At 35.3% G+C, this 16579-nt stretch overlaps 1 protein-coding gene across 1 annotated transcript in view; it reads right to left on the bottom strand.

Moving 5' to 3' along the window:
- LOC107728815 (neurobeachin-like) overlaps positions 1-16579 on the bottom strand; it is a 142104-nt gene that overhangs the window by 49596 nt on the left and 75929 nt on the right. The window contains exons 7-10 of the mRNA XM_016539088.1: positions 12178-12297; positions 4781-4978; positions 3699-3832; positions 1078-1186 (exon numbers count right to left, since the gene is read on the bottom strand). Of these exons, the coding sequence (XP_016394574.1) occupies positions 1078-1186; positions 3699-3832; positions 4781-4978; positions 12178-12297 (561 nt within the window). The remainder of the gene's footprint in view (positions 1-1077; positions 1187-3698; positions 3833-4780; positions 4979-12177; positions 12298-16579) is intronic.

The following is a 16579-nucleotide window of genomic DNA, read 5'->3' as shown; positions in this document are numbered from 1 at the left end:
TTCACCCAAAAATGAAAATTCTGTCATTAATAACTCACCCTCATGTCGTTTCAAACCCGTAAGACCTTCGTTCATCTTCAGAACACAAATTAAGATATTTTTGACAAAATTTGAGAGCCCTCTGACCCTCCATAGACAGCAAGGGTCCTACAACGATCAAGGTCCAGAAACATAGCAAAGCCATCGTTAATATACTCCATGTGACATTAGTAGTTCAACCATCATTTTATGATGCTACCAGAATACTTTTTGTGCGAAAAGGAAAAAAAATTACGACTTTACTTAATTTCTTCTCTTCCGTGTCAGTCGCCTTGTTTACAAGCAGAAGAAGACGCACGCTGTACATAAAACAGTCTAAGTAAACATGTCTGAAAATTTTGACAGAGGATGACTTGCAATTTTTTGCCCAGCCTTACTTTTTTGAACCAGAACAGAGGATAAACTAAGAGAGATGGACGTTCTACATCAGAACGCCTGCTCCGGCACACTCATGCGCCGTGATACTCTTGTGAACGCGCATCGACGGAGACTGACACGGAAGAGAAGAAATGGTTGAATACAGTCATTATTTTTGTTTTCTTTGCACACAAAAAGTATTCTGGTAGCATCATAAAATTATGGTTGAACCACTGATGTCACATGGAGTATATTAACGATGTCCTTACTACCTTTCTGGGCCTTGAATGTGTCAGTTGCGTTGCTGTCTATAGAGGGTCAGAAAGCTCTCGGATTTCATCAAATATATCTTCATTTGTGTTCTGAAGATAGGCAAAGGTCTTACGGGTTTGGAACAACATTTTTGGGTGAATTATTCCTTTAACTATTTCAATTCAGATGATTAAAATGATAAATAGTCATCGTCTGCAACTTCTGCGAATCTGACACTATATATTTGGTACGGAAAGTATTCAGACCCCCTTAAATTTTTCACTCTTTGTTATATTGCAGCCATTTTGTCTTACCTTTTAAGTTAATTTTTTTTCCTCATTAATGTACACATAGTATATCTATTTTATAACTCAAATTTACAATAAACTGACTTTTTATTAGAAAAATAATAATGGACGTCTGTCTTACCTTCTCCAGTAAATAGCCAATAACCAGGAAGCCTTTTCCGCCCAACATCTGCTCTTGCATGGCTACTGAACTCTTCAACAACTCCACTAGAAAAGCTAGGAGAGTGGCACTGCAAGCAGAAATGAAGAAATACATTTAAATATGTAGCAGTTGTGAGAGAACAGAATCAGGATACAATGCATAAGGGGTTCAACCTGCATTTCTAACATGAGCACCAAGGCTCAACACATCCGCAGGACAGTCACCAAACACTAAACCACAACTCCAACATTGAATACACTCTTAAAAACAAAGGTTTCAAATGAAGCTTTCAGATCAGTTCTTCAAAGAACCATTTTGTTTTAGTGTGAAGAACATTTTCAAATCTAAAGAATTGTTTTCCAAGGTTCCATGGATGTTAAAGGTTCTTCTTGGAACCATCAATGCTGATAAAGAACCTTTATTTTTAAGAGTGCACATTTCTTATGGTAGCCGTATGTTTAAGGACACCTCAAGGGCAAGATCGTATCTCAATGAGCAGTATAAAACGAAAAATGTACACACACACGCACATAATGATGGTTTCCCTTCCTTGAAGCAATATCATCATTCCAGCAAACACAAATTATGTCTTAGTTTCTTAAATGACGTAGTTGAGGCAGTGAGATTGCAGATGAAATCCTCAGAGTGTCTCTTTCTCTTTCTAAACTGCCATAAGCCGACGGATGGCCCGGTGACCTCACCCATCTCCCCACAGACAGTAAACCCCAGCGGGGAACATTACCACTGATCGATACCCCACAGATCTCTGCTCCGCTGATTATGCCTGCCAGCTCACTGCTGATTTCTAATCTAGTCGCCATGCCTGGGAGCTCACCGTGCAGAACCAAGCGATGACCTGAGAAATGAGGGTACGACCATACCAGCCTCTCATCCCTCTTTGAGGGGTCTCTCTCTCATTCCTAGTGTCTATGTGAACATGAATGTCATGAATCTCTCAAAATCCCACGCTCTCTCTGTCACGCTCTATTTCTATCCGAGAATGACAGATTCCATTTATAATTCATGGCAGACGTCCCTGTCAGTGACTGACTTGAGTTTTAGTCTCCATTATGGCAGCAACTTATTATTATCAAATACAAAACTAGAAGCTATGGACCTAGGGCCTAGGGAGGGCCATGCAGACACTACTTTGACATTTACAATACAGATAATTCCTCAGTCTCACATTGGTTGGACAAACAGATGTAGTGTACAGTATAGCAGTCCCCCAAATTCACACAATTGTAAACATTTTAAGCATTTTAGGTCAGTGGATTGAATGTCAAACATGACCTTGGTGAAGTAGTAATGTTTGTAGTTGGAAAGCATGGGATATTGGGTTCTATACTGCCCTACTTGCATATTAAAGTAATATTTTAGTTTATGCTTTTATTTCAAAAGTCTTTTTATTAGTGCTGTCAAACGATTAATTGTGATTAATCGCATCCAAAACAAAAGTTTTGGTTTACATTATATATGCATGTGTACTGTGTATATTTATTATTTATATATAAACACACACACATACAGTATATATATTTTTAAATATTTACCTTTTATTTTGGATGTAATTAATCGCGATTAATCGTTTGACAGCACTACTTTTTATGTTTTCAAAAGAAATCTCTTTTGCTCATCAAGGTTGCATTTATTTTATTAAAAATGCTGTATTCAGTAATATTGTGAGATATTTAAATTTAAAATAACCATTTTCTATTTTAATATATTTGAAAATGTAATTTATTCCTGTGATGGCAAAGCTGAATTTTCAGCATCATTACTCCAGTCTTCAGTGTCACATGATCCTTCAGAAATCATTATAACGTGCTGATTTGGTGCTTAAGAAACATTTCTTATTATTATCAATGCTGAAAACAGTTGTGCTGCTTTTGTGGAAACTTGTATGTATTTGCTTTTCAGGATTCTTTGATGAACAAAAAGTTAAAAAAGAACAGCATTCAAACTGAAATCTTTTGTAACATTATAAGTATCTTTACTGTTACTGAATAAAAGCTTTGATTACTTAAAAAAAATAAATAAATAAATAAATACCCCAAACTTTTGAACGGTAGTAGTTCCTGTATGTTAACCTGGGATTTATTCCTGTGATGGCAAAGCTGAATTTTCAGCATCATTACTCCAGTCTTCAGTGTCACATGATCCTTCAGAAATCATTATAACGTGCTGATTTGGTGCTTAAGAAACATTTCTTATTATTATCAATGCTGAAAACAGTTGTGCTGCTTTTGTGGAAACTGGGATGTATTTGCTTTTCAGGATTCTTTGATGAACAGAAAGTTAAAAAAGAACAGCATTCAAACTGAAATCTTTTGTAACATTATAAGTATCTTTACTGTTACTGAATAAAAGCTTTGATTACTTAAAAAATTTTTTTTTTAAAAATACCCCAAACTTTTGAACGGTAGTAGTTTCTGTATGTTAACCTGGGATAGAAAAGAGCAGTGTAGAAAAAAAGTAGAATATTCTCTTATAGATATAAATGGCATATGATAAGTTAAAAATGAAGATTGAATGAACCCTGAGAGTTGCAATTGTAAATTTAGCTCTGTGGATCTGCGGTCTGTGTGGTCAATACTCACCAGACGGTCGTCTCCACAGGGCTGTCGTTAGGTTGCCTGTAGTCCAGCTGTGAGAAGAGCGGGAAGAGAACTTGGATTCCTCCAATAGAGTGGATGGCGCTGTGGATGGAGTGAGTGACGATGGCCTTCACATCCTGCATACACAAACAAAAATGCCCACTTGCTTATTAGAAAACTGGGTAGGAAAGTTTCATAGAAGGTGATAATGCATTATATATATAATGCAGTATACGATCAGTTGTATGATGATAATAAGCTGCATGTTGTGCCTTCAGCCTCACAATATGTGCTTATATTTTCTGTTACATCCATGATATGTCAACCTCATCGTCCTTATTATGAAGATATTAGTTGGGATTTTTAGATAAGTTGCCTCATTTTAAGAAGGTAATGAAAAAAAGGGCAAATTCATTTAATACATGTATGTTTAAATAGAATATGGTTCTTTCTACATCAAAACACTTTTCACATAAAAAAAAAAAACTTACAGTAAACTAAATCGAAAATTACATGGACATGTTTAACTATTTAATCAAAAACATTTCCTCTCTACATAAATATTTTTTTTTTTTCAGTTTTGTAACCTGTTTTTTGCTGGCCAACTTCCCATCATACAGAACCTGCTTATGGTGCTCCGCCAGGTGGATGTCGCTTTCCGACTTGAACTTAAACGTGCTCTGTGAAGACAGAGAAACATATAATTGAGCAACATCCTTCAAATTAAGTTCTCTCACATTTAGCTTCTCTTTCAGTCTCTCTTGGCAGCAGACTCGTGGAAAGCACCAGGGACCGGGTCGCATCCCAGAGGACTGATAGTGGTAATAATAATAATAAAAAGCTTTAATTTCTGAGTCACAGAGCAGCCACACACACACACAGGCGTACATTATCTTAATGAAGCTCTGTCTATCGAAAATTACATGGACATGTTTAACTATTTAATCAAAAACATTTCCTCTCTACATAAATATTTTTTTTTTTTCAGTTTTGTAACCTGTTTTTTTCCCCCCAGAACTCAAGAATCAGTAAAAAAAAAAGCAGAGATAAACATAAGTTATGTGTGTGTGAGAGTAAAAACTGACCTGCAGCATCAGGGCATGTGGCGAGTGCACAAATATGGAGGGGTTTTCCCTGGGCGAGGACTCCAGGCACAGCTGTGCGTCGGTGGCTTTAGCGTTGTAGGTGAAGCCTATGCTGCTGGCCAACTTCCCATCATACAGAACCTGCTTATGGTGCTCCGCCAGGTGGATGTCGCTTTCCGACTTGAACTTAAACGTGCTCTGTGAAGACAGAGAAACATATAATTGAGCAACATCCTTCAAATTAAGTTCACATACATTTAGCTTCTCTTTCAGTCTCTCTTGGCAGCAGACTCGTGGAAAGCACCAGGGACCGGGTCGCATCCCAGAGGACTGATAGTGGTAATAATAATAATAAAAAGCTTTAATTTCTGAGTCACAGAGCAGCCACACACACACAGGCGTACATTATCTTAATGAAGCTCTGTCTGCAGAAATGTGCTATTTCACTAATGGCTCTAAACGTAAGTGTGAGTCGGTATGAGCATGTGTGTGTAAATGTGCATGCATCTGCAAAATCTCTCTCATGTAAAGCACTTTGTGTCAGTAGTCATCTACTCATCTGAGGGAGTGAATGAGAGACTTGCATAAGATCATGCAGAATTTCCTGACCGTGCATGACTGGACTTTCAACTCACCATTTGATTTGCTTTTTTTCCACAATAATTTATATATTTATACATCAAGATAGATGGCCAATTTAAAGACATATAACATCAAATTCAACCCTATTTACTTTCATAAGTGTTTTAATTTTTTTTTAAACATATTTTTATTAATAAATAAACAAATACATAAATGAATAAACAACATAAAAATACTATAATAAATACACAATAAATAACATTAAAAGAAATACTCAAATAAATATTATAAATAAGTAAATTTAATCTTTTCTTTGCTAATGAAGTAACTAAGGTCAAGTAAGAGAGAAAAAATATTAACCAGTAATATAAATCTGAAATGCCTCTCCTTCCACTTGTCATCCAAAAACCAATCAAATCCCAATGTATAAAATCCCATCCCACATTATGTCTCACAGAATATTCAGTTTTATTATATTATGTGAATATTATGTGAGACATAATGCCTTAATAACCTGTATTTGGATTTTATTCAATATTGTGTTTAAATTACATCAAAAACCACAGTATAAAAGTATACGGGACTGATGAATATTATGCAAATATATTGGTATGCACATAATCAATAAAATCTTCAACATCTAACTGCCTCATGAGTCTACAGCAGCACTTCTGAACAGAAAGGACAGATGCATTAGTAATGAGAGATGCATAAACACAGTCACACTCACGGAGCAATTCTTCAAAAAACAGTACGATGCAAATAAGCCCTTGCACTGGCACTGTGATTCACTGCAGTTTCCTCAGGCCTGCTGCCAATGTGTCCACTTAGCAACACTCTGACTGGCACTGAGCGCAGCATCAAGACTTCTCTACCAGACTCTATTCACACACCCGCACACCAGACCAAAATACACACACAACTAACATAACTAGCTCACTAAATAGGAACATACAGCCTTCTATTAAGAACAGCATAAGACGTTTTATCATGCAGAGTCTAAAAGCTAAATCACAGCATGCTATGAGCACAATAATTAAAGCATCAAAACTTAAAATATATACAAAAATAAAAACAACAATTCTGAAATATCAAATAAATAATTTAAATAAATAATAAAATAAACAACAATAACAACAATACCTATAACTATCCAAATAATAATAAAACTATAAGACAAATTGTAGTAAAACTATAATAAACTAATATTAAATAAATATTTACATGTATAGGCCTACATACTGTAGCATTTTTTATCCAAAAACAAGTCAGAGTCAACAATATTCATAATATAAAATGCCAGGTTTATTAGACAACTAGATTAGGACAATAGATAAGGACAACTAGATTATAAATAAATAAATAAAAACAACAACTATATAAACTAACAATAAAATTATAATAAAACTCAAGAAAATAAATAAATATTTTCATGAAGTTTCTCAAATACAACTTTCTTTGCTGATGATGAAACCATGGCCATGTAAGAGGGGAAAATATTAACCAATAATCCATTTTATTAGTATTTTTTTGCCTTTTTCATGGATAGGACAGTAGAGAATGACAGGAAAGTGTGGGCTGGAGATTTGGGAATGGGATTGGCAAAGGACCACTAACCACTAGGCTATCAGCACCGACACCAATAATTAATATTAATATAAAATAATAACCAAGTATGCTGTTAGCATACTAATTAAAGCATCAAAACTAAAAAAAAAAAGTTTTGAATTCAGATTTAATGAATAAATATATCTCTATATATAATATAAAGTACAAAAACTAAGTACACAATAAATAAACAAACAGCATATAAATATACAGTAGTTAATTGCCTATGCGGCTAGCCGGTTGTTTTATGACCATCAAATCCACCAACATGACTCATCTCTATTTTTAACCACTTTTCCCTGAGAACATCCCAAAAAGGATGTTCTATCATATTCATCTAACTTCTGCAGACATATTGCATCAAATTTGTACGAAAAGTGTAGTTCATAATCTCAAACACTATACAAAAAGAGAAATAGACCATTAATATTATCACGCAGTCAGTCGGCATGAGCACAATATGTAATCTGGCCCAGTGTTCCGGCACGTTCACATGGCATTCATCTTGTCCGTCACGCAGGGCACAGGAGCACGGCAAACTCAAGCAGCTGTCTGGGAATCGGGTCACTGCTTCGACACACCCTATGGCTGACAGCCCATGCTGCAAAGCTAGCAGTTTTTCCTTGCTGTCTCTCTCCCTTTTGCTCCTCGCAATCCCATGAGAGGACAGCTACACCAGCGGCAGCGACAGAGACTAACAGCACTGGAATTAAGCAGAGCCTTCATACACTGATGATCTATATAACTTACAAACACAAACACACACACAAAGTCGCCAGTCCAGAAGGCTCTCTTTGCGACAATGCCAAGTGCCCCATACCTCACATGCTAATTACCACGGCAATGCACAGCCAGAAAGCAGCTTGTTGGCTGTCACATGCTGACCAGACATCTGGACTTCCTCTGGTATAGGGACCACATCAACCAGCAGCAGCAGTAACACACACTCACATCCAGACTTTCACAGACAAACTGACAGATAAGGACAAAATGAGCAACAGATATATGAGCACACACACATTCTGGCCTCAAATTTCCAGATATATTCCATATATGTTGCATGCATGTAATAATTGGCTTCATATGACTCGACATGGCATGCTATCATTCTGTTTATACTAGTTTTGTATTATGCAGTATGTGTATTATGCAGAACCTGTGCATTTTATGTATGCATGAATGCATGAATGCCTGCTACATTTGCAAAAATGTGCATTATATATGCAGTAAACAGAGCATACTCTACACCAGTGTTTCTACACCAGTGTTTCTGGTCCTGGGCGCCCCCCAGCACTGCACATTTTGTGTGTCTCCCTAATCAAACACACCTGATTCAACTCATTAGCTCATTAAAAGAAACTCCAGGACCTGAAATGGGTGTCAGATAAGGGAGACATAAAAAATGTGCAGTGTTGGGGTGCGCTAAGGACCAGGGTTGAGAAACACTGCTCTACACTAAATCCCAGAATGCAATGCACTGTATGTCCCTTGACCTTTATTTCAAAACTGACCAATCAATAATTCCTACCATCCTTGACTCATTATTTGATCATACTTCCAAGTTGACATATTCACATGAAATTAAATTGACAATGCAAGAATGTTTTCACCAGATGGTGTTTGTTCCATCATGCAATCTACTGAGGTCATTTGACAACAGTGTACAGTAGCATACTCCTGCTTGAAATATCATCTTTGCATAATGCATACTGTTTCATATACAAGAGGTTAGACTGAACGTGCAATGAAGTCATGTGACAGTAATATTGCATATTACTTGCAGTATCTATAACCTTTATTGCTACATGTTGCATATATAAAGACATTTATAATCTCCAAATAAGCATATTAAAATGATTTCTGAAGGATCATGTGACACTGAAAACTGGTGTAATGATGCTGAAAATTCAGCTTTCCCATCACAGGAGTAAATTACATTTAAAAATATATTAAAATGGTAAACAGCAGTTATTTTAAATTCTAATAATATTTTATAATAATAATAATGTTTTAGTGTATTTTAATAAAATAAATGCAGCCTTGGAGAGCATAATAATTTTTTAAAAACTTTTTTGTGCCCCTCGTTGATGATCTGGGCCCGTGTTGGCTAATTGTGAATCACATGACTTCATTTGCATGTTTTCAATATGGTGACAGCAGGAGGAATGACTGATGCTGCACAGACATAAGGTAACCTGTACTAGTGGACTAGTAAAAATAAAGCAGTGACCTGTATAAAAAAAAAGATGCTTGCATTAAAAATCCACATCAAGTTTTATATCAATAATGTAAAACATTCATTGCATACATCAGGTCTGAGGTCTCTTAAAGGCATCTTCATGACAGAGCGTCACACACACACACACAGCCCATGAATAATCCACACTCTCTGCTCTCTTGATTTTTCTTCTATAGTTGGAGTGAGCTGCAATCAGGCGCCCAGGAACTTTTAGCCGCGTGGGTACAAGGATTAATAATTAAAAATCCCTCAATAATCCAGATGCAGTTAACTCTCTGTGCCAAGAGAGAGAGAGAGAGACAGAGAGGGAGAATATGACATGCTTTCATTTTTTAATTCTCAGATTTATTGAAGAGACTTTCTGTGTCTGTTATCCTGGTTTAACTTGACACTAAACACTGCCTAATGAACTCAGCCTGGTTACATGTAACAGGTTCATAATCTCTCTTTAACACAAACTGCTGGTTGGGCTAATAATTACAATCTTGTTAACACCCTGACTATCCTAAAAGGCTGAATGACTGGATGATAAATATTTAAAAAGAATCTTTTTATTTGATGATTATATTCAATATATTTATATACATTTTAAACAACCATTATTAAATTAATTTTAAATTCATATTTTAATGCAAGAAGTAAAATACAGTTATGATTAATTAAGGCACATTTTCCAGTAAACCAGCACAGGGAAGAATAATATTTGGTCACTTTTATTTATATTCACTTAAATAACAAATATTATTAATATTATTATTATTTACCTTAATAAGATTAATTAACCAAAACAAAATATTTCTATTAAAACATTTTGATATATTAAATATTTTACACAGGGACTTTTGTGTGCTTAAATTAAGTTTTGAATTGATTCACTGACTGTTTGAAATGATTCATGGAAATGAATCAATCTTTTACTTTCATTTATATGAACCAATATAACAATAAACAACATTAACCAAAATTTACTATTATTTACCTAAGATTATTCATTAATTTAAAACAGAAAATTCAATCAAATAAATATTACTAAGCAAATATAAAAATATGTTTTTTACAAAAATATTTAGATATATGAAAAGTGTTACACAGGGACTTAAGTGTACAAGTTTAAATAATCTCAATCAAATATTGTGAAATTAGTCTAATGACTAGCCCTCAGAAAACTTACTTTACATAAAATTAATAAACTTTACCAAATAAAAGCACATTGCAATATATATCATGTTGCTCAATTTTATAATCATGGTAAATACTTACTTTACTTTACTTTATTTTATTGTCATTTTAACAGAGTTCCAATGAAATTCTCAGTGGCACAATCCAGTCTGCAGCATATCATTAAAATCAATAATGAAATACAATAAAATAACAAATGTATTAGTATAAAAATAAAGAAATAAAGTCTAATAAAGTCTAATCACAGAATTCACAGACAGCATTAAGAGAAGCTACTGCTCTTGGATAAAAGCTATTATACTATTTTAAATACATTGTGAATATTAGATATATCGCTCAGTCTTATAAAGCAGCAGCCTAAATAAGCTGTGCTTTGCCTGATGCAAAAAACAATGACCAGATCAGCACTGAGAGATGTGGTTAATCATCTGTACATTTAGCAGTAATGTACCACCACATCATCTGACTCAAGTAAACAAAAGCTGCTTATAATCATCAGATCATCTGACCCGCGTAAACAAGCCCTATCCGCATGCTTCCTGAGAGCTTTAGCTTAAATTAGGGAGTCTGGTGCTTGGCTGGAGAGAAAAATTCTGTGAGAAAAATCTAACTCGACAGCCTGGATTTCCCCTCAACGCTCTTCTCTTAAACGGCTATTAATTGGTCAACTAGAAAGACAAGCAATTAACATCACTCATCTATCCTCACTCATCTATCCTCTCCTCTTCGTTTCTGTACTGAGAAGGGATTTTTTTAAGGGTTCATCTATGTCAAGTGCTGCTTTGGCATAAACACTTCAGCCCATGAAGCAGAAGCAGCTATCAGCTCCCACATGCGTATAGACCCAAGAGACAAGCCTGTCTGAGAGGTGAGAGTCTGGTTAATGAACGAGAAAGAGAGAAGAGAGAACATCAGGTGTTATTAACAGACCTGCCAGGGAAATGTAGAGCCGGTGTAATGAGAAAGTACTTTAGCACAGCCCATGTTTCAGGAAGGGTTGTCTCAGCCTTACACGAACCGTGACTGTTCACTGAACTACTCACAGAAAACTAGAAAAGTACTTCACAGAAAAGTACAGCTTTTTATCAATCAACCTGAAAGCTCTAGTTCATACTCATCACAGCTTTTCTAAAGGTTTGGCAATAGATAACACTAACAAAGAATAATTTCTAGTCAAAGAAATGAGTATAAATGACCTCACACTTTTGAAATTCCCTGATATTCTATCAGTTTATCCTAGTGGGGAAAAAAACACTAAAATGTATTGTAATAAATGTGTTTTGTGCTAAGTATACCACAAATACATTTACATATTTAGGAGCTTAATTAACATACCCTGCAATTACAGTTTTGCAGGAAGGGAGAGAGGAAGAGGAGGTAATCAAGATAAAGGAATAAAAAAAAAAAAAACAACAAGAAAGAACCAAAAGTGGAGCGTTTTATCAGCTCAACGGCTTGAGAGTTTGTCGGAAAGGCCCTCTGGAGCTGTTTACTTGCTATCTTCTGGTCATCTTGTTCTGAATTACTTCAGCTGGTCTATACGTAATATACTATAAAGATTTACCTAAGTGAAAAAGGTGTATGGCTAATCTATATCCCTTTGATCCACAGAGACAAGCGCTTATCTAATCATGTCATTTGGACCCTACAGGTGCAATATTTTCCAAAGCTGAAGTTGATTTTGGCAACACTGAGATGGTTATGTGCTTCTTGAGGCGGTGTATGAAAAAGAATGAGAATGTAAAGGCACTGGAAATGTGGGAAAGCTGTTAGCAGCACAAACACTTACATCATTGGTGTTGACGTGCCATGCCATGTCGCCGTAGGAAACCAGCTGTCCGTTGACATAGCAACGGATCTCGCTATTCCTCCAACGGTTGTAGATGTGGACTATGCTGATCATGTACCACTGTAGAAGAGGACAGGAAGTAGAAATGCAAGTATTCAATATTCACACAGCTCACTCAGCCAAGCATATGTAAAAGGTAGAGTAGTAAACACAGTGTTCTTTATGGAAGCCCCGTTTCCACCACAGAATTAAAAAAAAACTTTTTATCTCACAATTCTAACTTTATTTCTTATGATTCTGAGTTTATATCTCGCAGATCTGACTTTATTTCTTGTAATTATAAGTCTCTATCTCACCATCTCAAACATTTTCCTCAAAACTGCATATTCATAGCACACAATTCTGACACAAATTTGAGTTAACATCTTGCAACTCAGATTTTTCTCAGAATTGCAAATTTATAGCACGTAATTCTAACTTTACTTCTCATAATTACGAGCTTACATCTCAGAAATTTGAGTTAACATCTCGCAAATTCAGATTTTTCTCAGAATTGCACATTTACAGCCCACAATTCTGACTTTATTTCTCACAATTATGATTCAATAGCTCACAGTTTGGAATTATCATCTCAGAATTTTTTTCTCAGAATTGCAAGTTAATATCTTGCAATTTTGACTTTTTCTCAGAACTGCAAATTTATAGCACACAATTCTCATGTTATTTCTCATAATTACAAGTTTATATCTCACAATTTTGAATAAACATCTCGTAATTTAGACATTTTTTCCTCCAAATTTCATGGATGAAAGGATTCATCTGTATCATAAAATACTACTGTTTTGGTACATTTCATTTTGTATGCATATAAATTCATAAAATCATACATTTCATGATCCAGACAGACCATTTCGTCCACAAAATTATGCAGGCCACTAGGTTTGGATTGGTTATCAGGAGCACAGGGAGAAATCCCATTGGACTAGCTACTTAATTGGCCTTTTGGCCCACTTATTTTTATTTATTTATTTACTTATTTGTTATTAGGTTATATTATTGCATGCCAAAAGCCACACAGTGATTTCTAAATTCGGCATTCAATATTAAATTGATAATAAATTATCCACTAGTCTTGACATGACAGCATAAATTACCACAAAATGAAATTATTTGCAAAAACAAGCAAATTAAATACAAAGCACTTTAACAAAAGAAAAACCCTCAGTAATGCCTTGTCCAATTGGCGTACACTACATTACTGTTAACGCAATGGGATGAGGGAATTTATTTTCTGTGGTAACTGATGGCACGCTACATATAGAGTTTAAATTATACTGAACCAATCTTTCAAGCTTTGGACCAAGAAAATTCTGCGGAAATGACCCGCCCCCAAAATGAAAATGGTTCAATTTTTAGATCAAGCACATAAAACATCATCTCATTACATGCTTCTAAACCGAGAGCTAAATTTACTGAAACAGACTCATTCTGTTTGATGGCAGCAATGCTAAAAGCTGTTTTGGCATATGAATTAAAGATCAGAGCCCTGACGTTTGAAAGCGCTCCAGTGAGGAATACGTCAACATGGATCATGCAAAAGTGTCAACCATGTTTCCGTAATTCAAACAAAAAACTGAGCTCTTGTAGGGTGGAGTCCATATGGATGAGCTCTGGAAATTAGTGTGGCCCGTCAGAAATTGGGAGATTTAGTGCAAACTTCCTCAAAAGACCTAATTTCCCAAATATCCTCTCCACCTTCCTAGCATCTTATGAAAACGTAAGGTGATATTAGCTGGGGTGACAGCGGGGAAGAAAGGATAAGCTAAAATCTGCTAGACCAAAAATCCATCCCGTAACTGAGATTTCATAGCTTTTAATGCCAGTTAAGATTTTACAGAAATGCAAGAAAGGGTCATCTTCGTCTAGACGGGGCTTTGGATTTCCCAAAAACACAGCCCTAGATTAGTCTTACATTTCCGAACTTTTCCTCTGAGCTGCTGGTCTCCATTGACCAATAACAATTACACCATTTAAGTTCTGGATAGATCTTTTAGCTCAGTTCAATTCAATTACGTTTCTTTTTGTTCACATCTCCAATCCTCCCTGATCCCCTGTTTTGCTCTATTCTTTCCCTCTTTAATATCTAAGGAAGTTTAATATAAATCTAAGAGTCACTAACAAAGTGGTTGATTAAAATCCAGCCCTTCTGTCCCACCACACACAGTTTCAATAGCAGAACAAAGTGCTGACTAATTAGGTGAGTTGTGAAGTTCATTGTTAGGCTGAGTACACATTTTCTCACACTAGCGTGTGTGTGTCTGGGCGAAGGGGTATAGCTTGCATTCTAATTGGCACACAACCCTCCCTTGTCGTCCTCTTTTTTGAGCAGACAGGATGAGGTATCATGTTCAAACATCCCTTGCCAAACTTATTTTCATTTGTCGTTTAACAACGCACACGATTGAGCCGAATCCGTCCCACTGGGACAATAAGAGGAGCCAAGTTATCAAAAACCAGATGTTGCTGTATCAGCCCACTCTGAGTGAGAGGGAAAAAAAACACAGAAAGAGAGAAGAAGAAAGAGAGAGCACTAAATAGACATATCCTGAGTACTAAAAAGGAATAAGGTGTTATGGGAATAAATCCCTCTGGAACTCCCTTTGTTTCTTTTGTGCACAAGCTAACAAGTTAGAAGGGCTTCAAGTAGGGCTGACTCGGTGGACACATCAAATGTGTGCAAAGATAAAGACAGAGAGAGACAGACAGGTGTGGTTTAACACAGCTGCTGCCCTCTAGAGGCTCATCCAGTTATCTGTGCAGATAGCCTGTTCATTCACTTCTCAGGGATGAAGAAATAATCTACAGGACAATATAGAGTAATTCATATTGAATTACCATTTTAAGAGAAAAAAAAACTTTTCTATTATATTGTTGTTATATATATAATTCCAGGCAGTTACACTTCTCTCGTCACCAGAGAGAAGTCTGTCGTTTTACTAGAAGAACGAGTTATGGTATTTTGATTTTAAAAAAAAATAATTACAAGGTCAATAGAAAAAAGAAAAAGAAACTTCCAGTTATCTGTGCAGATAGCCTGTTCATTCACTTCTCAGGGATGAAGAAATAATCTACAGGACAATATAGAGTAATTCATATTGAATTACCATTTTAAGAGAAAAAAAAACTTTTCTATTATATTGTTGTTATATATATAATTCCAGGCAGTTACACTTCTCTCGTCACCAGACAGAAGTCTGTCGTTTCACTAGAAGAACGAGTTATGGTATTTTGATTTAAAAAAAAAATAATTACAAGGTCAATAGAAAAAAGAAAAAGAAACAATGCAAGAATGAATCGTTTGCAATAAGATCAATAACATGCATTTAAATAGTGTGAACTTCCATTTTATGGCATCATAAATGGGTATGCTCAATTAAAGTTACAAAATTATCCAAGAAAAGATATCTAGATTTCTAGATTGCTATGCAGTTGCTAAGGTTTTCAAGTGTTATTTATGCATAGCTATGTGGCTGTTAGGTTTACTGGCCTCTACTCAACAAAATTCATCTGAAGATCTTAAGTTCAAAAACAAAGTTAGTTCAAAATCAAACCCCCTAAAAAAAAAAAAACAGTCATTTTGATGTCACTAATAAAGGAAAAGACCATATATTAAAGGGCTCATATGACGCGATTTCATGTTTTCTTTTTTTTTTTGGAGTGTTACAAGCTGTTTGTGCATATATAAGATCCGTAAAGTTGCAAAGATTAAAGTCTCAAACCCAAAGAGATATTCTTTCTTAAAGTTAAGACTCATCCACGCCGTCCTAAAACACCTCATTCAAACACACCCCAACAAATCTACGTCACGGTTTGGGAAGATTTGCATAACACCGCTCAAATGTATACACAAAGAAAGAAGGAGTAACTTTTATTCTCGCCTACAGGACAATATAGAGTAATTCATATTGAATTACCATTTTAAGAGAAAAAAAAACTTTTCTATTATATTGTTGTTATATATATAATTCCAGGCAGTTACACTTCTCTCGTCACCAGAGAGAAGTCTGTCGTTTTACTAGAAGAACGAGTTATGGTATTTTGATTTTAAAAAAAAATAATTACAAGGTCAATAGAAAAAAGAAAAAGAAACTTAATGCAAGAATGAATCGTTTGCAATAAGATCAATAACATGCATTTAAATAGTGTGAACTTCCATTTTATGGCATCATAAATGGGTATGCTCAATTAAAGTTACAAAATTATCCAAGAAAAGATATCTAGATTTCTAGATTGCTATGCAGTTGCTAAGGTTTTCAAGTGTTATTTATGCATAGCTATGTGGCTGTTAGGTTTACTGGCCTCTACTCAACAAAATTCATCTGAAGATCTTAAGTTCAAAAAC

The sequence above is a fragment of the Sinocyclocheilus rhinocerous genome, unplaced genomic scaffold (genome assembly GCF_001515625.1).
Source record: "Sinocyclocheilus rhinocerous isolate Xijiao unplaced genomic scaffold, SAMN03320098_v1.1 scaffold397, whole genome shotgun sequence".
Classification (NCBI taxonomy): Eukaryota; Metazoa; Chordata; class Actinopteri; order Cypriniformes; family Cyprinidae; genus Sinocyclocheilus; species Sinocyclocheilus rhinocerous.
This window is presented reverse-complemented; position numbering and strand designations above follow the sequence as displayed.